General features: G+C 36.0%; 1 protein-coding gene across 7 annotated transcripts in view; it reads right to left on the bottom strand.

Annotated features, from left to right (window-relative positions):
- The window catches only part of LOC135212077 (calcium-transporting ATPase sarcoplasmic/endoplasmic reticulum type-like), a 97,725-nt gene that overhangs the window by 69,781 nt on the left and 444 nt on the right, over positions 1-27,500 (bottom strand). For 5 of the 7 annotated variants that reach the window (XR_010313816.1, XM_064245435.1, XM_064245434.1 and 2 more), the window contains exons 2-3: positions 10,529-10,734; positions 6,336-6,436 (exon numbers count right to left, since the gene is read on the bottom strand). Coding sequence is in view for 6 of the 7 variants with exons in the window: in XM_064245435.1 (XP_064101505.1) it covers positions 6,336-6,436; positions 10,529-10,646 (219 nt within the window). In the remaining variant the exon portion in view is untranslated. Of the gene's footprint in view, positions 1-6,335; positions 6,437-10,528; positions 10,735-24,074; positions 24,239-24,367; positions 24,522-27,500 lie in introns of those variants that run through there. The other 2 variants (XM_064245430.1, XM_064245431.1) reach the window with 2 other exon arrangements.

Below are 27,500 nucleotides of genomic sequence, written 5' to 3'. Positions count from 1 at the left end.
CAAAGGCCATATAGATTTGGCCCGTAGGGGGCTAGTGCTGTCAGTGCACCTCAATCGGTGCACTGTAGACATAACTTTGGGTCTTTGCAGCGTCCCTTCGGGCCCCAAGCCGCAACCCCTTACACTCCTTTTACTGTACCTCCGTTTATATGATCTTTCATCTTTCTACCATCATAGTGCCACTGGGAGGTTTTCCTTCTGCTACGCCTTTCAGACCACCTTACTGTCAATTTCCCTTTCCACGCTGAACTGACCTCATAGGTCCCAGCGCTTGGTCTTCGGCCTAAATCCTATGTTCTGTCCATAGAGGCGTGAATAAATGGTTATAAAGTGCGTTAACAGTTTTTTTCTTTTTTGTTTTACATAGCTCACAGACAAGCCTTTGAAAAAGACGATTTTAATTTTTGCTTTCAGTGAAAACTGTCTCTATTGTCAGCAACCCTCCTTTTATTCCGCCTTGTGCAGTGGCTCTCCGCACAATGATCAGGATGTCAGAAATTGTACCGTGGCCGCCAGTTTAATTACTGCAAATGCATATTATAATGGATGGGAAGCGCTCCTGTCCGCTGGGGGTGAGAGAGAGGAGAGAGAGATGATAGTGAGGCGATGATGAGAGATGAAACGGATGGAGAGAGAGAAGAGAGAGATTCTGGAACGATGTTACTTGTATGTGAGAGAAAAGAATGATTACTTAGGAGTGTCATGTATATATAATATTATATGTGTATGTATATATATATATATACATACTATACATATACACACACTACTAGATCTTCTTTCTCATACTATATATATATATATATATATATATATATATATATATATATATATATATATATATTATATATATTATATATATATATATCAAATAAGACGGATATATGAATAATAGGTTTTTCGGGTGAAAATCCACAGTCTTTTCGTACTTCTGAAAAATTTTGCTGAAATGGATGTAGTCACTCGTGTTATGTTTTTAACTGTCAAGAAAAAAATGATAGACATTTAAATGGGCAGGGGGTCAGTTGATTTATTGAGTATAAAATCGGTCTTGTAGAAATGTGAAATTGCGGAAAGGGAATAATCGGGCAAAAAATGCCAGGTTTGGAAAACAATAACGAGAGAGCGATTCCCGAATCCTTACGAAGGCAATCCTTCATTTGAAAGGTTTTAACGTATGATGGAGCAGCGCTAGCGATTTGTGCAACCTTGGCATTTTTAGGTGTTATTGCAGCAGGCATGTGGTACGCAGGCGTCGAAATAGAGGGGGTGGGGGAACATTTCCTCCAGGTTTCCTAATTATTTCGTCATTTGACATTCAGTGTTCGTATGGAGACTGAGGTTAATATTTATTTTTTTTTTTCATTTCGACCATCAACAATTTACATCTTGGTGATTTTCTCACCTGATTCCTAATGATTTTGACCTTTGACTTTTCATGTTGATATAGGCAATGAGAATAAATTCTTTTTAACAAAAATAAATAAATTTTGCATCGTTTTATTTTGCATGGACACTGAGAATGCATTGTTTTGAATGAAATTTTAAATATAGTTTCGCCACTTGGCATTGTAAGTTATATAGACTGTGAGGCAAAAGTATCACTAAATTTCTAGTCTGCGTTGGTGGACATTAAGAACTTTTTTCTCGTAAATGAAAAGAAACCCTAATCATTCCAGCTTGTGACATCCAACCAAGCTTATAAAGGCGTTGTCAATAAGCGCCTGTTTCGGAGAGAAAATGTGATTGAAAATATACTGCTGCTTTCGTCCTTTTGGTCTAAACGCCTTCAATAAGTATAATTCTTCTCATTGTTTTAAGGAAATTCAGGCTTGGTTCATTTCGTATGAAATTGGAAATAAAATGAAAGGCGAAAGTCAATAAAAAAAATCGTGAAGAAATATCTGACATCTGGCTGTCTGTTTTAATGATGCAAGAACAGTCGACGCGGAATTATCTCCGTCACTTTCCGTCAGATTTTATTGAAATCAGACAGAATGTTTAAAGATTATCTCGTACCGTTGACTTCTGTGATCGTGAAATTAATTATCGAACAGGTTTCGCTGGGCCTGGTATTGTGACGCCAGAAAACCATTATATAGGCGATCAATCAATTTGGAAACTTACGCTTACGCACATACAAAAAGTAAAAGTACAATCATATCCATTTTTTCAGTAGGTATGATGCTCATTGTAATTAACCTGTAATTAATAACCCTTTGAGGTAGAAATAAATTCAGTAGTTTAATTTTTCTTTTTTTGAAATGTCAGTTGGTAAGTGAAGTTGTTTGGTTTCTGTTGACATGGTAGAGCTATTTTAGTTATCTATCTATCTATATATATATATATATATATATATATATATATATATATATATATATATATAGTTATAGTATATATAGTTATATTTATGTGATGCACGCGCATTTACGTACACTACATCACAGAACCATCAGGATCAGCTAATTCGCTAATCCACCAGTTCCACGAAATGAACGACGAACGCTCGGGTAAGGAGCAACCGAGTGCCCTTCACTGTATGCCAGTTTTAAGGAAAAAATACAATAAAATGTAGAAATGGAGTTAGGAAAGAGGTCGAGGAGAGGAGAGGAGAGGAGAGGAGAGGGGGAGGAGGAGACGAAGGTTCAAGGTCACAATGCAGTTTAATGGAAGCTGGAGAGAGAAGTCATCGGAGGAAGCAAATGGCCCTAATATGACACCGGGGGCTAATGGTGTTTCTCAATGGGTCGCTTCAGTGCCATGGGGCTATAATGGGATCGTCTCAGTATTGGGGATGCGACGACGGTCAATGGGACGTGTGAGAGGCCGTCTTGTGTGTGCGTCAAGTCGAGTGAGAGTCGAAATAGGGTATGGAGAGAGAGAGAGAGAGAGAGAGAGAGAGAGAGAGAGATAATTGCATTTAATTTACATAAAAGCACATGAGAGGTAAATGAAATCAGAATAAGAATGCGATAAAACTGAGAGAGAGAGAGAGAGAGAGAGAGAGAGCGAGAAGAGACAAAGAGAGAGAGAAGGAGAGAGCCGAGAGCGCGAGAGAAACAATTAAATTACATAAAAATCAATTAGAGGTAAATGTAATGCGGTTGCAAGTCGGATAAAACAAGTAGATGAGAGAGAGAGAGAGAGAGAGAGAGAGAGTTGGACAAATACTGTATCACGCGGCTATTTGCGTCATAGACGAGAAATTTAATCATTCACTTCCTGCAGCCATAAGACATTTTTTTTTTATCTTGAGAAAGCTTGATAATTTATACCGTTTCCTGGTTGAGACTGTCAAGTTTGATTTTTTATTTTCAATGCGAGATTTCTCTCTCTCTCTCTCTCTCTCTCTCTCTCTCTCTCTCTCTCTCTCTCTCGTATGTAACCACTTTTTGTACTTGAATCTATTTTTTTTATGTCCAGTTTATCGATTGTCCTATGCTTGCGAATCTATAAAATAATCTTTTTAAGCCGCCCCCCCCCATATATGCGGATATTAATATTAAGGATTCTCTCCTCAATGGGTCACGTGTAGGCTACATGTCATACTGAATGAATTACTCTGTGTATACTGAGTAGTGGCCTAGTGGCAACCAAGGGCTTTGCTAGTAGTAATGATAAATAGAATGTCTTGGTGTCTGCACCTTTTTCGGTTCGTTTCCAGCTACTTTTTTTTTTCTATCTCTTTCGGCTTTTATTTTTCATAAAAACTAACCATGAGTGTATTATTATATATATATGTGTGTTGTATAATATATATTATATATAATATATATATATATATATATATATATATATTAGAGAGAGAGAGAGAGAGAGAGAGAAGAGAGAGAGAGAGAGAGAGAGAGAGAGAGAGAAAATTGGATGAATGGTTTCGCCCCCTGTTTGATAATGATTTTCACTTCAAAATCCTCCCACCCTCCGTCTTTTTAAATTACACTTTATACATTTTAACGAAATGCTGATTACTTTCTTCTTTCATTTTTCCTTCGCGTTTCCTCCCTCGGCCACATTTAAGGGATACAATCTTTGAGTAACTAACAGCTACCAACGTTAGTGGCCCTTGTCTTATTATCTGGGATCGACCATTGGTCTGCACAGTTGTGAGACGGTTTTGGGCAACTGGATCCAAGTTCTGAATCACCGCTGGTAAGGTATGTCCTTCTTACCTGGGAAATTCCGTCTTCGAAACTTATCACGTGGATGAAAATGCTTAATTCAGTCTATTGTTTTGGTGAATTGTTTCTAAAACAATTAGTGTTTAATGATTTGATGAGAGGGTACAAGGACTATAGCGTTTTCTCTCTAGAGAGGTTATATTCCATGTGGTTAGCTTTGATAGGAATATTTGCTTGTCCATGCCATAGGCCAGCTATCCCAACACAACGGATTGAATTTCATATCTTTCCTTTTATCATACCATTTATTTAATGACAGTAAATTTGAAACGTTATTCTGTGCATCTGTTTAAATAAACGAGCCATCTCTTGCTTGCCACTGTATGGAGGTTAACATTTAAAACTGACCGGTCATTGTAATGGGTATTTAGAAATAAAGTTTGGCTTGAAAGTGAGAGAAAGAAAGTAAGGATGTTCAGAAGTCTCGTTCGTAACCAAGGTAAAATGAAGTATTGATATCAAGGACGATAATTGACGTTAGTAACATAGTCATCTATCTGGTGAAACCACAACTGCTATGATTTAAAGTGGCTGCTAAAGTCACGAAGTCGAACTCTTTATATTAATTGAAAATATGAGAGAGAGAGAGAGAGAGAGAGAGAGAGAGAGAGAGAGAGAGAGAGAGAGAGAGAGACGCAATTAATGCAAGTCACCTTATCTTCAAAATTCGTTCTAATGCACGTATGCTGAGCGTCCCATATGAGCTATCTATAGCGACTAGTTTTTTTTTTTCTGGTACTCGCTGTATATATTTATATAATTTCATTTAAGGTAAATAGCATTTTCAGTGCGCCTTACAACCAAGTATAAATATACTGCGAGCAGTGCAAGTTTACTGTCTGTGCGGTTTTTTAAACTTAATAATTATGGTGAGTTTCGCCACTGCTGAGAGCATCTGAGAGCGATTGCGTCATTTGGTGACTTCTTGATGACGTCACGAGGCTCAACCGGCTGATATCTCCGTTTCTTTTTCTGTTTTATTTTCGTCAATAAAGTCAGAAATCTCATGAGTGGATTTTATCAAATCCCATGAGTTACTTTTATCAGATCTCAGGAGTGGATTTAATCTAAGTATAAATTAAATAACATACGTCGCAGGCACTGACCTGTTGGGATGTCTTACAGGTTGCAAATATCTGAACCGCGGAATTTTCAATACCGAAACATTATGTGCTACTTTAATTTGATCGCGAGTATGCTGCCACATCTCCCTATCCTAATACACATATAAGGGCAAAATACATGAAATTATCATCCCGACAAATATAGTCTATAGTGCAACTTAACTAAGCTACCGTAAATTGCCATATATCTGACCTTTGTAAGGGGTGAGTTCCATGACTCAGAATGACGGATCATTATTCGTTTGTTTCGTGGCTGTCTTTGTGGGCGTTTGGGGTCATTTTGTGAAGGCCATAACGCTCATGTTTTCTTGGATAAGAGGGTGCAGAATTTCTTACTTTTTATCCAGTGATGTGCCGGTATTTACCGAAACGTTGCAGTGTTTTAAGCAAGAGATAATATTACATATTGATGTCGACTACCTCGGGACGTTACTGACTCGTAACATTATTTTCAGTTTTATTCATCGCTATGTGTAGGAATAGACCTCATAATGACTTCATTGGAAACAAAAATTTAAGCCAGAATTTAAAGTAACGCGAGTTGGAAGATTGAAATGTATAGAAAGTTGTAGCAGTTAAAGGTACGAAATTGAAATGGTGTAAAAGTTGGAGATGGTCGATTTCCGAGGCATAGGAAATGTAAAAAATGTAGCAAAAATTATTTAAACGATTAACATTACGAGAAGTTCCTTGAGTGAAAGGTGATACATAGAGACACTCCATGACGTAAATGAAAGCATGAAAGCGATCTATTGTAAACTCGAAGCACGCACGTATTTCATCCATTTGGATCACGAATCATGATTATTTATATATAATATGATATATATATATATATATATATATATATATATATATATATATATATATATATATATATATATATATATATATAATAATAATAATTGATTTTCCTTAAATTCACATCACACGAACAAGCCAATGAAATGCACAAGAAGAAGCAAAAGAAGATTTAGCCTATAAAACTAAAAGTAAAAAAAAAAAGAAAAAAAAAATTGATTTGATTACTTACGAAGGAGATGATGGCAGCAAGCAGAAGAATCTTGACAAGCAAGTCATCGAACTGTTCCAGGATCAGCTGCAATAGACTCTTGCCCTCTTCTGCTGGCAGTTCTGTGGGACACAACGAGAACGATTGAATGAGATGATATAAGAGATGTCGGCACTGATAATAGCAAAATTAATAAGACTTTTGCTAAGAAAGGAATATATGATTATGATGGTGATGGTTTCACCTCAAAATTAATACCATTCAGATGCATTGAATAAACTATATGAGAATTAACAAAGAAAAATATATGTGGTAAAGCCCTAAACTGAGAATTAATTCTATATTGACTGAGATAAATGGTACTCCTGTTGTTTTTCTCAGTATCCTAAAAATTAAGCTGTATCCCCCAAATTATAATTTTTGCGTGTCATAGGAATCATTGTTTTAATTATTTTAAACTAATGTATTTCCATTATACGATACAACCTAGTTTATGATTAATAACATTTTGCTTGTAAATATGATATAACTTCACATGCAAGATTTCTTTTTAAACAGATATCGGAACTCCCATTCAGCCATGTGAAAGTCATTGCCGAATCTATGCACCTATGATTGTTGACATTTACTTGGTTTAAATGTTATTTCGTTTATGCGGAATCTGTATTGGCTGAGGTTAGTTGAAAGTAAAAATATTAATATGCAGATTGAAATTGCACGGTTTTTCGGACATGAATTTGAGACAAGAAATGAGTAGTGATTCCATAGCAAACTGCTGTAATAGTCATCTAGAGCAGAGTGCTTGACTGAATGACAGATTTCAAATATTCACGAAAATCATGGTTGGTCATCCATTCTTCCCTTCATTCTTTGTCCAAACTCACACATGGCCATCTTGGCGTCTGGCCCATTGCTCCCCTACATGAGCGAAGCGTCTTGTCATCTCGTGAAATTGAAAGGTCCAGGGAAGAGTGTTGGTTGTATTGTAACAAGATATGGCTGCTGCCTATGAGACCAGAGGACAGATGCGGCGTCCTTCCTCCCACATGAATGTGGTGTTTGACTCGTAAAGAAAGAGGAAAATACGGTGAAATATCATAGCTCTAGTTTCTGAAAGGATATGTTTTCTTGAGTGGATTTGAACTTGCGTACTGAATATTGTATTTCGTAGTATATTTAGAAAAAATTGTAGATTAACAAGTTTCTAAGAAAGATCCTGTATACATTCCAATTGGCATACATAGTATCTTCTGCAACCAGCTGTTTTCATTCTTTATATTTTCATCTGCATATTGCATTTACCTTTTATATTATATGTATAATACATTGTGTTCTTGTATTTAAGAAAACTAAAATAGAGAGAGCACTGTCGTCGATGAAATTTAGTTCTTGTATAAATATCACTCTTTATGAATATAAGTCATTTTTTGGAGAAATTCTTATTCTTACCACGAAAAATACTATAGATTCTTATCGAGAAACTTATTACAAATCCCCAGTTATTAATGTTGATATTCCTTTTGAAATCCTGAAAAATGTCTTGCGGTATGAAACTTTTTCTCTCTCTCTCGAATACGTCATTCGTATGAAGATACTAGAGAAAGAAGAGAGAGAGGGAAAACAGGTGTTAGACGACACCAATGCAAATTTTTAGTAACTTCCCTTCGATGACGTCATTCACTCAATAAATAGGATTATTAATATGTCTGCGAAGGTCATCTGGAATATACAGGTTAATGAGCCTGTGCACACTCATGTGGTGTATGCATATACAGACGTTACACTCATATATATTTAAAGCGCACGATATTAAAAGCTTTGGAACACTTCAAGCGTGGTATGATAACACCTGTATGATGACGTCATGCCATCATTAGTTACGGCTGTAGGTGCGAAAAGGTCTGCCCAGTATGAAGCGACAAGTTTCTTACTTCATCTTTAATAATAATAATAATAATAATAATAATAATAATAATAATAATACAGGCATTAATTGGCTTATGTACGGTATTTGATATTATACCCAAAAAAACGAGCTTATGATCTTTCTTCCAAATACTGTACGGTATTTGATATTATACAAAAACGTAGCTTAGTGACTTTCTCAAGATACGTTACCAGTAATGACTAAAGGCAGTGACTATAAATTTCTAGCTTAAACCTTTAGGTATGAATTAGATCTAGATCAGCGAACTGATATGATAAGCTGGTATCTTTTAAATCGCCAATCCCCTTTATCTTTTTTTTTTTGGTACTTATTCCTTATCTGTTGTTTATGAATATGTATTTGTTACTATTTTTATCTGTATTACGTGGTAGTTCTTGTTTCTGTTTACCTGTCTCACTTACAGGCAATCTGTTCTTTTGGAACTTGCTTAGGTAGCTTATTGCCTATTTCCTCTGTAGGGAGGTAGTGCCGTCAATGCACCTCACGGGGTGCACTGTAGTCATTACTAAAGGTTCTTTGCCGCGTCCCTTCGGCCCCTTTCTGCAATCCGTTTCATTTCTTTTATTGTAGCTCAATTCATGTAATTTTTTCCCATCTTGCTATGCACCCTCTGCTAACAATTCTTTCGTGGTGCAACTGCTTTGAGGTTTTCCTCCTGGTACACCTTTGCAACCTTTTACGCTCAATTTTCCTTTCAGCGCTAAATGACCTCATAGGTCCCAGAGCTTGGCATTTGGCTTAAACTCTACATTCCATTCCTATTGTCTCTTTTTTTTTCACCTTCGTATGAATGTGTAAATGATCATCTTTTGAATAATGCCAGGATCCATTGAAAACTGCCATTATGAAGTGATTAGGAGAGTACGACTTTTCGTTTCTTCCACGAAGAAGTGAAGCCTGTTTGTATTCTCTCTTGTGCTGGATCTGTAGTACACGTAGCATAGATGATAAGAATGGCAGCATTCTTCAAAATATTAAGTATTAAGAATTCAAAGTCGCTTGATCACGGTCATATTGCTTTCTTGACAAATCGTCTGAGAGTTGCTTCCTTTAATTGACATTTTGTTTGCAAGCTGTTTGGAAAACCCACTAGGATTTATAAGTACACCCTTAATTATGATTAGTTGTTTGGCGTTTATTGATTTTGTTCAGTGTATGCTCGGTAATGTGAATTGCATTCATATTTGTAGTTGTGTGAAATTATAGATTTTCATCACAATTTTTAATTGCTTTTACTGTTGGCGGGCTTTTCTTGTTTTTTTCTCTTCCTTTTTATTTCGTATTTTTTCTCTGAGTTATTTACCATCTTCATCAACTCTTTACATAGACTCCTGTTTTCTAGTTGCAAGTAATAGGCAAGCAAACTTACTGAGGTCTTAGATTCAAAAGGTTACTTTCAAGGGTCCTTTGAAAAATCGAATATGGCTAATATATTATTGAAAGCGTTCTAGGCTCTAACTATAAGATAGTGGTTCCTGTGCTATGTTTAGAAGATCTTGTTTCCCAAGCAGTCAGTTCCTTTATTGATCTTGAATTCGTATCAGATTTTGAATTGCTCGATTTCCCAACAGTTAAACATTTACACGCACTGACACGAAAGCTAGATCAGTTGAACCTAGACGGGAGAAATGTCTGGGTTAAATTGATCTAGCTTTCGTGTCAGTGCATATAATTGTTTGTCAAGTTTTGGGAAATCACGCAGTTCCAAATCTGATATGAATTCACGATCAATAAAGGAGCTGACTGCTTGGGAAAGTAACATCTACAAAACATAGCACACTATCATATAGCCTGGTCATTTTAGACCCTGGAACGCTTTAAATAAGTTAGCCATAATCTACTTTTTTCACAGAACCGTCAGTGCACATCAGTGGTACACTGTAGGCATTACTTAATGCTCTCTGCAACGTCCTCTCGGCCCCTAGCTTCAATTCCTTTCATTCCTTTTACTGTACCTCCTTTGATTTTCTCTCGTTTCCATCAGACTTCCCACCCTCGCAAGCTGTTGTTTCGTAGCCCAACTGCTTTGAGGTTTTCCTCTTTGTGACACCTTTCGAGCCTCACTACTTTCAATTTTCCCTTTAACCGCTGACTCGCTGAGTTATCTCATAAGTCCCAGCACTTGGCCTTAGGCCTAAATCCCTTATTCTCTTCCATTCTATTTCAGACATTTCCCTGGAATGAGGGTCGCTGTTAAGCCCTGTGCTCTGCGGCGTAGGTTCTACCCTGAAATTCAGTGGAGTTGAACGAGATCTATCAGTCTTACCGTTGGGGCCATATTTTTCTTGGTTATCCTTGACCTGGGCAGCAGTGAGGCCCGTTTCCTCCTTGCAGTTGAAGTGAGCGAGAACGTCCTCGAAGGGGTAGCAATGGCCGTCCTCCATGTTGGTGGAAAGGATGGCTCTTTCGGCTTCGATAGGTAGCCGGCGGGCGATCTATTTTTTTTACCTGGCCCCTCAACTCTCTGCTACTCTGTGGGAAGAAAAAAAAAAAAAAACAGTTGAGATCGATCGAAGTAAACGAACAATGGGAGATCGAAAGCTCATTCCTGGAATGGTGTCAGGTCAGACAATTTCATTATATTACAAGCACACTGTTGACTTCGTGTCTGAATATAATAATAATAATAATAATAATAATATAATAATAATAATAATAATAATAATATTTAAAAATGACTCATAGTAGCATGTCTTGAAATGGAGAAACAAATCCACAGTTATTTATGGGTTACTTATATATTTACAAATAAATCTCTACAGAGAGACTTATTTATAAATATATACGTACCGATAAATTATTTTTTCTCCAATAATTAATAATAATAATAATAATAACAATAATAACAATAATAATATAATAATAATAATAAAAATAATAATAATAATAATAATAATAATAATATGCAGATACTCTCGAGAAAAGATAGTAAATGAAAGTAAGCTTATATTTCATGTGTCTAATTAAATCCGCTCTAGTTAACTCATACAAACTACAACATACAATATAATATCGGGTTATATATTCATGTTTATGAAGTTCGAAGAGAAATTCTACAACTATGCTAAATAAGCCTATGGCCTTCTGTCTTATCTCTTTATCACTTGTAATAGATGTATTTAGATGTGCTCTGAAATACTTTTGTGTATTTCTTCCGTACACGCTTACACATGCACATATATGTATATTTTACACAATTTCAATGATTTTATATCATGAGCAGTATGCTTGTGTAATTTTATACATTTTATTTCTTATGTATATTGTATTCACGCAAGTATTGTATGTAAACAGTGTGAATAATCTGTAGTTTATTCAGGTAATTTTAATTGGATTTCAGTAGTTAATTGATGTATCTGTTATTATTAATTATATATATTTTAATCGTTTTTGCGAAAATGTTAGCTTGAAATTAAAATAAGGCAGTCTCAGTTGCCCTACTTAAATTTAGTAAGTATTATAATAGAAATTGACGCTCCATATTGTGCTAATCAAACACACAATTTATATATAGCCTCTTCCCTCACAACGAGGAGATTATCTACTTATATGTATCAGAGATAAGGCAGACATTCATCTTCCTAATGCTGGAAGGTAGTCTGTCGGACCCAAGAGCTGGATTGTTGTGTTCCCCACGTTTTTAATTGGTTTCCTAACCACTCAGTTTCAGTTTAGAAATAGAGACATGATATACAGTTAAATTCTCTCTCTCTCTCTCTCTCTCTCTCTCTCTCTCTCCTTCTCCTCTCTTCTCTCTCTCTCTCTCTCTCTCTCTCAGAGAATGTGCTGTGTGGGGTGTATATGATATAAACGCTTCATGAAAATTTACTGTAAATTTGTTATTGGCATATTTTGTTCATTTTTATGCGAAGAGAATATGTCCCCTTAGTAAATGTTGAAAGTAATTATATATATATATTTGCAGCAGAAAAAAAATGATAAATTAATAATAATTGAGAGTATGATGAATATGATGCGGAAAATAAATAAGAACTAATTTTATAATAATGATGATCTGATAATAATTCTAATAAACTTTTTATTATTATTATTACACCTTACGAAAGCTAAGTGCAAGTAATAATTCCTCGCGGTGCGTCGTCCCCACGAAGTGCAAATCGCGAGACGCAAAGTTGTCAGGGAATATTGACATCCATCGTCATATCAATTGCTTATCAGAAATACTTATCAGGACGACGACGACGACGGGCCGTTTCGTTTCTCCCGCTGGAGGAGTTCGTTCGTTCGTTCGTTCGCTCGCTCACCCCCTCGATATCTTGTTGACATGTGAGATATCGTCATATATTTTAATTACTGGGGATTCGTTTTTTTTTCCTCCAAATGTTGCATATCATTAGTCTGGTGTCATTTTTGTTCGGCTCTTAACTTTTATGATCATTATAGAAATATTACAATGTTTAAATTTTTTTTATTTGTATAAATAGCAGATAATGCGTTTTTTTGTTTCATTAGATGCCGTTTATAGATTTTTAATTTCAGAATTATTAGGAATGTTTAAAATCATATCCAGTTTGGTGTTCATTAACGGTATTTAAAAAAGAAAGAAGATTCATTTATTTTTTTTCATCAGAGGTGTGTGTAAAATATTCTAGCGATTTGAGTTCGAATATGCTTTTAAAAGTGGCGAATATATCAGTGTATTGGTTGTCATCGGTATTAAGTGGAGGTATTAAGTGGATTTTAGTTCATCGAAGCGCAATCTAAATGTATTTTATCCGTTTTGGCCCAGTTTTTAAAGGTTAGAGTCAATTTTTAGTTCATTTTTAGTATATTTTAGGTATTTAATTCCTTTTTTATTATTGTATTCACATTCATATATATTTGTGGAGCTTAATCCTGGTGAGATTGCATGATTAGTTTTGTGACATTTGTGAGTTTCAGAAACCTCAAGATATCTCGTTGACTGACCTCATTTTTCAATCTAAAACAACTGGCATCATATATATATATATATATATATATATATATATATATATATATATATATATATGTATATATATTTATCGTGTTTATATATACGTATATCTACATCTAATATATATATGTATATATATATATATATAGATGTATATTATATAAATATATATGTGTGTGTGTAATTTGAATATATCAACAAACTTACGCCTTAACATATCAGATTTATATATATATATATATATATATATATATATATTATATATATATATATATGTCAACAAATTGTACGCTTTAACCTATCAGAGTTGTGGTTTCAGAACCTGTTAAATATTAGGGTCTTCACTAATCTTAACGAGAGAGAGAGAGAGAGATCTACTATAGTACTATATACTTTGGTGCCGATATATTTTTGTTTCGTAATCCAAAATTTCTGCTTAATCTCTCAATTGTGAATGGAAGTGATTACACCTGAAGTAGCATCTCTTCACCCGTATCAGCAGTCTCGTATTTTATCGCGTCATTGATTGACAAACAACCCTATCGGTGACGTAACAACCCTCGATAGTGGTGTTATCTTCGTAACAAAATTAAGTAATTATGGAGTGAGGGGAGGCACGGAAGAAGGGTTAAATGGCAGTGTGATAACATAATCGATGTCATTATTATTATTATCATCTCTGAGCACCAATAGTATTTTCCCCAGTAAGTCTTGAAATGTGAGATTGCTACCCTATGTTATATTCCACCATAGTTGCCAATCACGGGCATGTTTTCCAGTATCTTTTAACATCTCGCCTCGAAACTCTTGACCATTTAACCAGTAAATGATGGATTTATTAAGGAGCTTTATTCTCATGAATTAGCATCATAAGTTAGCCCAAACTACTGACAAATTAAGGCACCGAAGTTCTCGTTATTCACGGCTAAGGTGAACAGAGGCATGGTGGATTTTAAGAGAGCTTGCCCATACGCCTGTCCATGCCCTGGTTTACAACCTGGCTCCTCTTAGTTGGTACTCGAGTATGTTACTGATCACACCACTTTTATTATTATTATTATTTATTCTCCACTACACAGTGCGACGAACATCGTTTTAATTTAAGGTTTGACAACAGCGGTAAGGTTAGAATTCATTCAATTTATTATTATTATTATTATTATTTATTCTTCACTACACAGTGCAACGAACATCGTTTTAATTTAAGGTTTGATAGCAGCAGTAAGCTTAGAATTCATTCAACTTGAAACTCTGCCAGCCTGTCTTATTCTTTAGATGATAGAGGTGTGTACTCGAATGTATGCAAGGAAGATAAACTGTTAAACTATTGGAAAAAGCCGTGTTTACCCACCAGTCTGCCTCTTTGATGTATGTATATGCAGTGGCGCTGCCAACCTTATTCCCAAAATGTTTGCTCAAAAACAGAAGGGTAACGCCTTCTGAGGTCACACAGTGTGGGTATGTGGGTATGTGTTTGTGTGTGTGTTATATATATATATATATATATATATATATATATATATATATATATATATATATAATTAATGTGTGTGTACATACACACGAAACTTGTAAACATTACATTTGGTAATAAAACACGGCATTGTCTGCTTCCAGATAAAACAACAAGGCGTGATCCAAGCTCCAGCTTACTCGGGACGCTTGCAAGATTTTCCCCTCACGCATAAATTTTAAACATTATATTCCCAACTTTAAAAGTAAATTAAAACGTGCTAAAATCTGAGGGCAAATAGAGCCTTGTTTCACCAACGAAAATTAAAATGAATATGGTATATTTTATTAGAAATAATTTTTCTGTAGTGTTTAACATGCACATTATGTACCTTTTTACATTTTCATTCTAATAAATAAATCGTGGATATCCTATCCTAAATTCCTATATCTTTAACTCAATGCAAAAGACCTTTATAGGCCCTGCCATAGACCTTTCCTATCCCCTTTAAGAAGAAAAGAACAACAAGAATAACAAGAACAACAACATCAAAGTAGTCAGTAGGCTTACTCCCCGGGTAAGCACAAAAGGACTTAACTGTATTGGACGCGTTTGAACATTTTTCGTTTACTGATACATGTCATTTGACTGTGGTTCTGACAAGGTGCAAAAACAAATTCGCGCTCTGGGCTGTCACTCAGAATTTGTGCTGTGCTGTGACACAGCGAAGAGAGAGGGTTGAGGTAGACTTTCGCTTTTAATAAAATTGAGTGTATTTTGTTGTCGATTTTTTGTGTGTGCATTTCGTTGGAACTGGCAACCGGATGCACTCATATAACTCTGGCCCAAGGAAGACAATAAAGGGGAAGGATAAACGCGCCGTAGAATCTCCTCTCACCAACAGAATGTTATTGAAGTTGACTATAGTAGATTCACATCAACCGTGCATTTGATGTCTAGGCCAATCCCTTACGACGCTCCTGATTGGCTGTTGATAAGCCAGTCACAGGGCTGGGAACTCTGTCTCTCTCGAGAGTTCACATATGCAGGATGTATGTTCCACCTCTCCTGAGGGATTCGTCTTTCAGGAGAGGTGGAACATACATCCTGCCTATGTGAACTCTCGAGAGAGACTGAGATTTTCCAGCCCTGTGACTGGCTTATCGACAGCCAATCAGGAGCGTCGTAAGGGACTGGCCTAGACATCAAATGCACGGTTGGTGTGAATTTACTATAGCCTTGACAAGGAGTAATTGTGGAACTTTGCCGGGTCATCTGTTCCGAAAAGTAAATGGATTCACTAGCAATCTACAGCATTCATGAACTTTCACATCAGAGTCTGTTGCTGTTATGTATACTATATATATATATATATATATATATATATATATATATATATATATATATATATATATATATATATATATATATAATAGTATATAGTATACATAACATAACAGCAACAGACTCTGATGTGAAAGTTCATGAATGCTGTAGATTGCTAGTGAATCCATTTATATATATATATATATATATATATATATATATATATATATATATATATATATGTATGTATATATATATATATATCCTACAAAATTATAACACCACCACAATTACAAAAGATTCAAAATTACAGTTTTTTCATTGTGAATCTTACAAAAGATGATTTTTGTTTTTAATCCAGCCAGCACTATAAATTCCACACAAAACGACTGTGTAAAACATGAAATCACTCGGGGAAAAAAGAAATAAAAATCGGCAATATAGAAAATAATTCATAGTTCGTCCCATTGAGGCGTGAAGGTCTGTAGACCTCAGTCGTGGCATTTCAATCAAAACATCGGGCGGGTGTGGTTGCAGTACAGATGCGTTTTGTCAGTTGACACAGACGACAAAAGACCCCTAATGACCCAATTGCGTGCAGTTGCATTCCGCGCCTCTTGGTTTGCTTCTGCTAGATACGATCATTTTTCATTGCAGGGAATTTATTTTTTGTTTCCCTGAGTCATGAAGTTTTTATTATCATTATTTCTTTTTTATTTTGCCGCATTTCATGGGTTAGCTGCCGAATGGATGTGCTAAAGATAGCTTAATATTTTGCGTAGTTTGTCAAGAGCTTATTTGAGCATTCGCTGTCAGTGGTGTTATCGCAGTATTAACTTTGACATACTGAAGGTAATGTTTTAATTTTTGTGAATTGCCTTATGTATATAATTGTTGTTTGTAAGTTAAAGACTGAACATATTTATTTTTTCATGAATTCAATAAGTAAATTTTGTTTTATTGTGCATAAACAAAACTAGATATTTGATTTTTATGAATAACATGAAGTAGATGTTTTGAATCGATACTGACTTTTGTTCAGTTGAGGCTCTAATTACCGAATTCCAAAAATAATTCCGTACTCCTAAAGCGAGATTTGTGAATCTTGCATGTAAAGGAAATTATGGCTGTAGGTACAAAGTAATTTTAGTAATTGATGATGAAGACTATTTGAATATCATTAGAGGTAATCCTAATTGCAACTTGCAAGAATTGAATAGGCGGGCGTGACGTGATGATCATGTATCTTAGTAGGAAGTGAGTGATGTAACGGATAATAATAATAATAATAATAGTGTTTCCTATATTATTTAATGATATCTTCTTTCTGAATTTCCTATCAATTACTTTAGCTTCTTTCAAATGAACACCATATTCTTTTGAAGCTGGAATTTCAAGTCAGTGGCACATGTAGGCTTGTTCCATATGAATACGGGTTCACCTTCTGAATAATAATAATAATAATAATAATAATAATAATAATAATAATAACAGAGTGGAAACCGATTCTTTCACGAAATTAGAAAGTTCGGTTTTTATTCACGAGTGACTACTGCCTTGCATGTTATCGTAAGCCACACCATCTTAAGGGAAACATTATTATTATATTTTAAAGAACATAAGAAATCCAAGGAATTCAATGGTGCACACGAAAGGTGTACAACCACGCGCGCACACCAACATGGCGTAATCACGGCTCTCTTATTGAAGATTCGAATTCCTATTGTATCACATGGCGTTCTCGAGCTGTGACGTAGTAACTTGACATGTGTCCCACGGCGCGGACCATTGTTTTTCTTCCTTCCTACGTCAAAGTTACAGCGTCCGACATACGGGTCACAGATATTTTCAGGTTTGAATAAACTGTGCGCGATCTTTTGTCTCTGTCTATTTGTTCATCTGTCTACCTATCTATCCGTCTGTCTATCTATCTACATATACATTATATATATATATATATAATGTATAAATATATATATATATTCATATATATATATATATATATATAATATATATATATATATATATATATATATATATATATATATTATAGACAAAATCCACGAATGAGAAAGAGACGATGGAAGTCTGCAAGACCTTGCGACTTTTTGTCCTTTGCTTAGCAGTTAGCAGAGTTAGATAAGTCAAGGACAAGAAGTCGGAAGGCCTTGCAGAACTCCACCGTCTCTCTTTCCTTCGTGGATTGTCTTTATTTATATAGTCATCACGTTTCTTATTTTCGTGATTCAGTTATACATTATATATATATATATATATATATATATATATATATATATATATATATATATATATATATAATATATAATATATATATATATGTGTGTGTGTGTGTGTGTGTGTGTGTGTGTGTGTGGTGTGCGTGCCACGTAATCTATCAAATCTAGAAATGTTGGAGAAAAGAAATAGTAATTCTTTTGTCCTGTTCTCTTTCCGTCAAATATTTTTGTGGGCATTGTGGTCCGGATCCTGTACTAATTGCTTTGTTTCTTTCTCTCTCTTACTCGTTTACCAATTCTTTAGTGGTCGTTGCAAGCAAAGGATCGTTTGAACGAGCGGATTTCCTATATATATATATATATATAATATATATATATATATATATATATATATATATATATATTATATATATATATATATATATATATCCCAACGAGAAGCACGCATGCATTCCGTTTCACATTAGGTGGCTGTTGCAGTATTAGCCATTGATGAGGGACTTCATTTTTGTAGGATTGACTCCGCGGATTCGTTCCTGGACGGCTTCATTTCGATGTGGAATACCCACAGATTTTACGCTTTTTTGTTATCGTATATTTTTTATGCTATGTTTTTATGTGTTTTCTATCTAAGTGCGTTTCTTATAATATTTATTGTTATATGTTTTTTTGTTAGTTCTGTGATTTTGTATGATTGATTGCTAAGAATAAAAATAAGTTAGCAATTAAAATAATTTTCGGTGGTTTAGCAGGGTAAAGTTTGACTGTTATCAACATCACTGTTGTTGGTTTCTCACGATTTCCGGCGTCCGTTCCCCAGCCACACTCACAATTGATCGAGACTGATTTGCCTTGGATAATTAGCACGCACAAGTCTGTCTTAAGTCCTACTTATTGTCTTAGGTTAACAGTACTCTGTTGCTTCAGTTTAATTCATCCCACAGATTTGGTCAAAATATCCTATTAAATGTCAGCCTTGCTCTTTCTCTCCCCCCACCCCCGCTCCCCCAGGGCGTTGAACCTCACCTTTTCCCTCATCCATTCCACATAACATGCGCGCGCGCGAGCGAGCTTACGAAAAGTTCAGATTTGCGTACTGCGGTGAATGTACTTTCTTCGGTGTGGTCGAGTAGGCTATTTAACTCCTCAGGAATTCCACAATGCCACGTTCAGGCCGGGATACCTTCTAGCCGAATAGGCTCGTCCATTTATTTCCAGCCTTAGAGCTTCGATCAGAGTGTCACGTGAAGCCTAGAAGCCCATTCTGATGTGGCAACGATGTGGTAATATCGGCAATTTCACTCATTATCGTCTTGACTTTGTTACGAAAGACTTAAACAAAAGTTTTCCCGTCGGCATCTTCTCAGGTAAGCAGAAAACGCTTTCCGTGGAAGTATCTGGCATTCTGTGATGTTGCCACTCGAGGTTCTTGATTTTTTCCCTCTCATAAGTATGAGCAGGTCTGTTTCTTTGTGGAAAAGAGTTTGCCTGCAACTATGCTCGCATTCGCTTTATGCTTTTGCAGGCATTCACGTAATTTTGGGATGTGGGTCATTTGCTATTCATTCTCACTTCAACTCTTCATGTTGTGTTTACGCAATTATGTGTAGTCATGACGGCATCTGATATGGTATACTGGAGGCGGCTTAACGCAACATATAAACGCACACACATCCTGATTTGTCATGTATATAATTCGTTTGTGTGTGTATTTTAAGAGTTCTTTCACCTATCAGGCGGAGGAAATAATCCCATGATAGTGAAGTTAGTACTGATGACCAGCAGAGAGAGAGAGAGAGAGAGAGAGAGAGAGAGAGAGTTGGGAATACGGAATACCATGCGTTACGATTTTGTTCTTACTATATGAGCGTATGATATCATCCATCCAACTCGCCACTCGTGTTTATTAACGCCCAGGTGGGACTTGAGAACAAGAGCCAGTGCAAGGGTTTTCGTTTTTAATTGTCTGTTTACTTTAGGTGGTTCGTTAACCGTTCGAGATCTCTCTTGCTGACTGTCTAATGAGGCATTTTAATGATGGAGACATTTATATAAACATCGTCGGCACACACTAAGGTTTTAGAAATGGTGACTGTTATGGCTGTTGTGCTCAAGGATTTTATCTGGTACGCAGGTGCCTTGAACATAGATAGCTGTGTGTTTGTTTGTGTTATGTAATTAATGTCGTTTTCATTTGTTTGGACACGTGGTAAGCTTTGTGTTCGGGATACGTAGCATAATATAAGGAAGGTGTTTTCTTTGCTAATATCTGTACTCATACATACACACTTATATAATTATATGTAATATATATATATATATATATATATTATCTATATTATATATATATATATATATATTAAAATTAAAAGGTTCAGAAAAAACAATGTTATTTACACAACGCCAAGCCAAATATTTATGACGACACTCTTCATTCCTAAATCGTCAATCTAAATATATGTTTCTGTCGTGCAACTGGTGCTTTTAATCTTCAAAGAACACATGCTATATTTTGGTAAAAATTACTTGTATGAATATATTAATTAATAATATAATAATTATATATATATATATATATATATATTTATATAGAATATATATGCACAAAATACACACACACATATATATATATATGTGAGAGCAGGAGATAGAGGAGAGAGAGGAGAGAGAGAGAGAGACGAGAGAGAGAGAGAGAGAGACTGAAGTCTAAGTAATGCAGTGCACGGAAGATCCTAACCGAAGATGATCTTTTGAAATGAGATGGGCGGTATTAAGCTGCAGGGTACGGCGGCCTGCATTACGGCCATACGCACACGTATTGTATTGCGTTGTAAGTCTCAATCGGAGATTTAGCGGATCTGTCTCTCACGTAACGTAGAATATTGTATTCGTAAGCATATGGTCTGTTACAATATTTTGAAGATGAGGAACGCTATGGATATCTCTGTGGTAAAGTAGGGCTGGTGTAAGTTATACGTTCATATATACTATATCAATTATACATACATATATATGAATAACTTGATCACGAAGTATATAAAACGTGATGCTATGTATAAATAAAGGTGATGCCACGGAGGAAAATGGAAAGGCGAGAAAGCCAAGAACTCTCGGTCTAACACGACCCTTTACTTAGGCACCAGTAAAGGGTCGTGTTAGACCGAAAGTTCTTGGCTTTCTCGCCTTTCCATTTTCCTCTGTGGCATCACTTTTATTTATACATATATATATGTATGTAAGTATATATATATTTATATGTATGTATGTGTATGCATGTACACACACACACACACATATATATGTGTGTTTCCTAGTGCGTGTGTATATACGTATATTTCTGTATAACTTATATGCAAGTACTTATAAAACGTCTATGTGGCACAAGACAAGTATTCATAATTCCAGAGTAAAATGGATATATTGAGAAGTGCTCGAATGATTGCATAAATCGGGTTAATTTTGGGGAGCAAATGAAAAAGACCCTGAGGACCCACGTTGTTTATCTATGGGGATGGGAAAGTCTCGTTTGTGGAAAGAACTGGGTCACAGGAGCCAGGAACTAAAAGACCTCGCGAAGGAAATCGAAGCCGATTGTCATGCTAGGCCCTGTGGAGGTAGACTTGTTGCTCTTGGCGCTTTTGAAGTCTCTCGAGAACTCTCTTCGAGAGATTCTGTCTTCTCACTGTTTTATAAGGGTGGCTGATGAGGCGTTGATTCGTTTCTTTTCATGAGAGGTCAAGCAGAGTCTAGTCTGGTCAGTTCTTGGAATGGTGACCATTTTAATGTTCTTGGTATGTACGTAATCTGCTTGAACCTCGTCCCATATATATATATATATATATATATATATATATATATATATATATATATATATATATATATATGCAAATCGAAAGAGTAACATCATTTAGAGCCAACCCCTTCTAGGGGAATATATATATAAATATATATATATATATATATATATATATATATATATATATATATATATTATATAATATAATATATATCCTTCTTCTTGGTGTTGGCTGTAAAAAGCCATTATATATATATATATATATATATATATATATATATATATATATATATTATAGATATAGATATATACATATACATACATACATACTTAGCCTACTGTTCGTGCTACGATAAATGAAAAAAAAAGATGGAAGTACAGATTTCCGAGATCCGTGACGTTGAGGACAGATCAGGTCACTGGACGGGAGAGGTAGCTCTCAAGAACAACGTCCACGGTGAAATCCATAAAAAAAATTAATAAAGAACAGGTTGAGGCGACCTTGTAAAGCTGCTAATGCTGCAAAGGGGTCTCATCCTTGATTTTGCAGTTGAATGATTAATGCTGCAACGACTAATGCTTTTGTCGTATGCGGAGACACACCTGATGAGGGAGCTGGGCTGCTTTATATATATATATATATATATATATATATATATATATATATATATATATATATATATATATATATATATATATACACACACACACACACACCACACGCATAACTGTGTAATTGTCACATAATGTAGAGTAAGCAAACGTTATGCGGCACGCGTCGTTTTTTTAACGTGTTACCTAAGGATGTGCAGTTACATCTAATAAGGATATTACACAACAAGATTCCTGAGAGAGAGAGAGAGAGAGAGAGAGAGAGAGAGAGAGAGAGAGAGAGAGAGAGAGAGAGAAGAGAGGAGAGAGGACGATATATGAATAATAATAACACATTTTCATATCTTGACTTTGAAATGGTCTGATCTAATGTCACAACAGAGCGAGAGAATTAGAAAACAAATAGAAATGTCATCATCAGCCCCCACCTCATATCCGTGTCTTGACCACCACTGAAACGCAAAAAAAAGCAGCGATCCGATAACTAAACTTGACCTAGCAAAAACGCAGAAGCAAACCAAGAAAACGCCAAGATAGCAATGGAGAAAAATCGAGCAGCAGCAGCAGCCTGGGAACGTAATGCGCCATGAGGTATAAATAGTAAAAAGCCGCTCTGGAGCGTCAAACAGTACACGGGCAAAACATAAGAGCTCTCTTCGCCTAATCCTCTTTCTGGTTTGTAGTTTTCTTTGGGTACTCACAAGAGCTGCTCTTGTGCTCTCTCTTGCTCTGGTTCCCGCTCTCGCTCTTGCGTAGGTTCGAACGGTTGACAGGACGTGTACATAAAAGCTTTTCGCTTCCTGATTGTGTGAGAGGGGTAATGGCATCGTTGTTGTGGGTCTGTGAGTTTGTCGATTTGCGTGTACTTGGATGGTGGTCATTTGGAAGTTATATATATATATATATATATATATATAATATATATATATATATATATATATATATATATACACACACACTCACATATAATCTCTCAGTTATACGTGTCTAAATGTGTATTGCATATGTATGTACATGATATGTGTAAGTACTTGTATAGATGTTTTTGACACATATATGTGTGTATGTATATATATGATGTACGTATGTTTGTAAATATATATATTATTATATATATAAACACGCGCATACATTTACAATGACTTAAACAGTGTTTCCGTTTGCAAGCTACGCAGTACATTACAAGGTCAAGTACATTTAAAGTTTCTTCATGTAAAAAAATAAATAAAAATTAGTATGAAAAAAGGGAAAAGAAAAAGTTAAAAGGAAGTGTGAAATAAAAAGGAAAGCATCTTTCCGAGCACGAAACATTTTCTCTCCTGTGTTGCGGCAAATGATACTTCCCCTTAGGGCCTTTGCACTCTGTTCCACCACCCACCACCACCACCACTACCAGGAAGAAAGAGAGAGAGAGAGAGAGAGAGAGAGACCTATAAATGCATTTGTTCTTACGGTGTTCTCCTGTTCTCGTTTCGTATGCTCAACGTTTGTTTGCCTTTGCAGAGAGTGTTATCTTTCTTCTTCTTATTCATCCGGTACCAGGTGGTTGGGAAAAATTTTTAGCGCAGCGGAGTACAGCTGATTGACAGAACTTTTTGTATTCTCTTTATTTCCGTTCACAAACACAGAATCAGCCTATGGTGTGCGAGTCCGAACCCGAGTTGCACAGAGCTATAATTATTCTCTAAACCATTTGCCATGGGAGGAAAAAAAAGGCGAAAGAAATAGTCAAAGACTCGGCCTACCTCTCTCATTCACAGCGTCAAGAACACAGGTTCATATTATAAGAACATGTCCACTTAGTGTATTTCTGCGTTTTTACACGGGAACGAGATACTGGGTAATTCAGCGGGAAGCGTATCAAGTGATATTTTCCATTTAAGTGATCGTCACACACCCTCCATCCCAGCTCAGCGTAAACTGAAGGCCCGAGTCGTCTTAGCCACGTACGTACATACGCAGACGTCTGGCAACAATAACAGATGAAATGCGGTTTTGAACCGTACTTTCATGTTAACTCTTTTTACAACTTATTCGATAAAATTTCAAGGTTTTACTATTATCTGTGTTGGCATTCTATATCCTAACGAAAACTAATTCATAAGTACGATATTTGAAATGAGAGCTAATACCTAAATGTTTATTTTGGCTATAAACAAGTGAGGTTAGGCTTGCGTTTTACTTTTGCGCCAACTTGATCTTGTTATCACGATAACTCTCGCCACGTCGATTGGGGCGAATGTGCTATCTTGTAGCAGTTAGTAAACGATTGTAGTGATGTCGTACAGTTTATTAGTTCCCTATGTGAGCGAGTGAGTAAAATCGTCAGATGTAATTCTCTGATATCGATGTTTCCTTGAGTTGCGGTTCCGAAAACTCTCGCTACATGAGGCAGTTTAAAGTAGATTCGTTTTTTTCTGGCGACTTGCTTCTTTGCGAAAGGGTGACGTATATGGCGACGAGATAGATATAAATAATAGTGGTATAAGTATTCAAGTATAATAAGCTATAATGCTAAAATAAAGCTGAAGTCTCAATGTGGATGGGGGCGATTGGCTGGCGGGATCGTGACGTCACCTGAGTAGCGGGAGAGGATTGGTCGTGGCCGACCAGCTCAAAATAGTACGGCCTCCCTTTCTAGCCTTCTGTTACGTGGCCCGCGAAGTTCAAATGACTTTCATTTTTGGCCTACCGGCTTCTCTTCTGGTGAAGTTGGCCGGCGCGTGTAGAAATACCCCCTTGGTGAACAAGTGCGCCCTCTCTCTCTCTCTCTCTCTCTCTCTCTCTCTCTCTCTCTCTCTCTCTCTCTCTCTCTCTCTCTCTCTCTCTCACGACCGCATTTGCCAAGGCGAGGGGAAATCCAATCAGTGAGATGGGCATAATCGCATAGTTCTGGATTTTGCTTTGCTCGAGGCTCGTTGGGGTTTCTGCAGAAGTCTTTTCCAGAATCAGCCCAAACGCTGAGAGGCTTCATCGTCTCTTTATAAGGAAGAGTCGAAGAAGTAATTGAAGAGAGATGTTTCCCAAACATTTCGTCTTCGATCTTGCGTAAATGAGCATTGATTGACCCTTGATTATTACTTTTGGTATTGGTTCTTTCCCTCCACTACAGTACGTTGCAATATTTCCCTTGCTTCCGTTTCCAACGATTGCTATAACTTCCCAACTTTCTTGCTTATCTTAAACTTGTGTCAATTTTACGGAAAGTGAGGTCCAAATCCTTTTCGAGATACAACCCCCCCCCCTTTTTTTTTTTGCTGTATGCCCAAACTCAATTTGTAAGGCATTCCGTTGCCTCCCCCTTCGACTTCTTATTTTAAAGCAAGATTTTTCGTTGTTTGAATTAGTGATTTCGAATGCTGTTTGGAGCTGCAGATGACGTGAATAATATGATTATGAATGCTCTCTCTCTCTCTCTCTCTCTCTCTCTCTCTCTCTCTCTCTTCACTGATGTTCCTGGATTTGTATGGTGTCCTGGGTTCGCGCCTGGGTGCCGACAATTCTATTATCGCCTAATAAAATTCCCCTTCGGTTAAACATATATGAAAATATATTAATTCCGAGGTAGAGTGAATTAGATATTAAAGGACATTTGTAGCTCGATGTATGTACATACATACATACATACACACCTACACCTTTGAGCATACGAACAGGGATGCGTACCATATTTGGTAGTTATCATGAATTTATATTCTTTTCAGGTACTTAGTACATTACTTTTTATTTTTGCATTAAAATTACACCTAACGTATATGTAGATTGTGTATGCACCTTTCGTGTAATATACACACGCACACACACATACACACACACACATATATATATATAGATATATATATATATATATATATATATATATATATCACACACACGCGATTAGTATGTATATATGTCATACAAATATATATATATATATATATATATATATATGTATATATATTATATATATATATGTATATTATATATATATAGATAGATAGATAGGTATATGTATATATATTACACACACACACACACACACACACACTTATACCTTGTAGTATCTGACATTATAACATTCCTTGAAGCCAGATAGAGCTAGCTGTAGTTATATAATCCCTGCAAGAAAAGGCGGGCTATTGATAGCTCGGGTTAAGTGGCTGGTAATGAGAGGTATTTTAGGCATACTGAAACGACTCTATTAACTTGGGCATGGGAGACAATTTAAGGGTCATTTTTAAGAGGATTGTGTTATTACGTCAGATCATCATGGACTGGCTGGGTCGGCCTTTTTGTTATAATTTTAGTATTTAGAATGTATTTTTATTTTATACTTTAGATTTTGTTTTGATTATTATTGAAGGTGTTTAAGGGCATGTCATTCGGGTAGTTTTTGCTGTCCAGATACTTTATGGAACCTCGTTCTGTTGAGGCTGTGCAATTCACAGACAAGAGTGTTATTCCCACGTCCAGCTCCTTCGCAACAAAACCACTCCGTATCCTCGCTCTTTCTGCTACACAGCGAAAACTTCCTCGACAAGGCTATTCTGATATTATCCTCACATGCACACACGCAAAACATGACGGTAGAGGAGTGTCTAAGCCTTGTCTCAAAATGGCTCAGTGTTGGTTGGAGAAAAAGTCACAGTATCACATCGCTTCGTCAAAAGACTGTTTTTCTTCACTCGTGTCTTATCGTTTCGAGTTCCTCGTAGAACAACTTCCTCGTTTTTCTGCACTTTTCACCAGGTCCTTGCTGGAACAGGAGACGGGAATTATGCACTCGTTACTCCTCCGGGGGAAAATATATGTAGACGTAGGAAAAGATAGGACTCGAGTCCTTATTGTAGGAGAGCACTTTGCTACCAGGAACAACCGCTTCAGCCGGAGGGCGTC

Source organism: Macrobrachium nipponense, chromosome 40 (genome assembly GCF_015104395.2).
Source record: "Macrobrachium nipponense isolate FS-2020 chromosome 40, ASM1510439v2, whole genome shotgun sequence".
In the NCBI taxonomy this organism is placed as follows: Eukaryota; Metazoa; Arthropoda; class Malacostraca; order Decapoda; family Palaemonidae; genus Macrobrachium; species Macrobrachium nipponense.
This window is presented reverse-complemented; position numbering and strand designations above follow the sequence as displayed.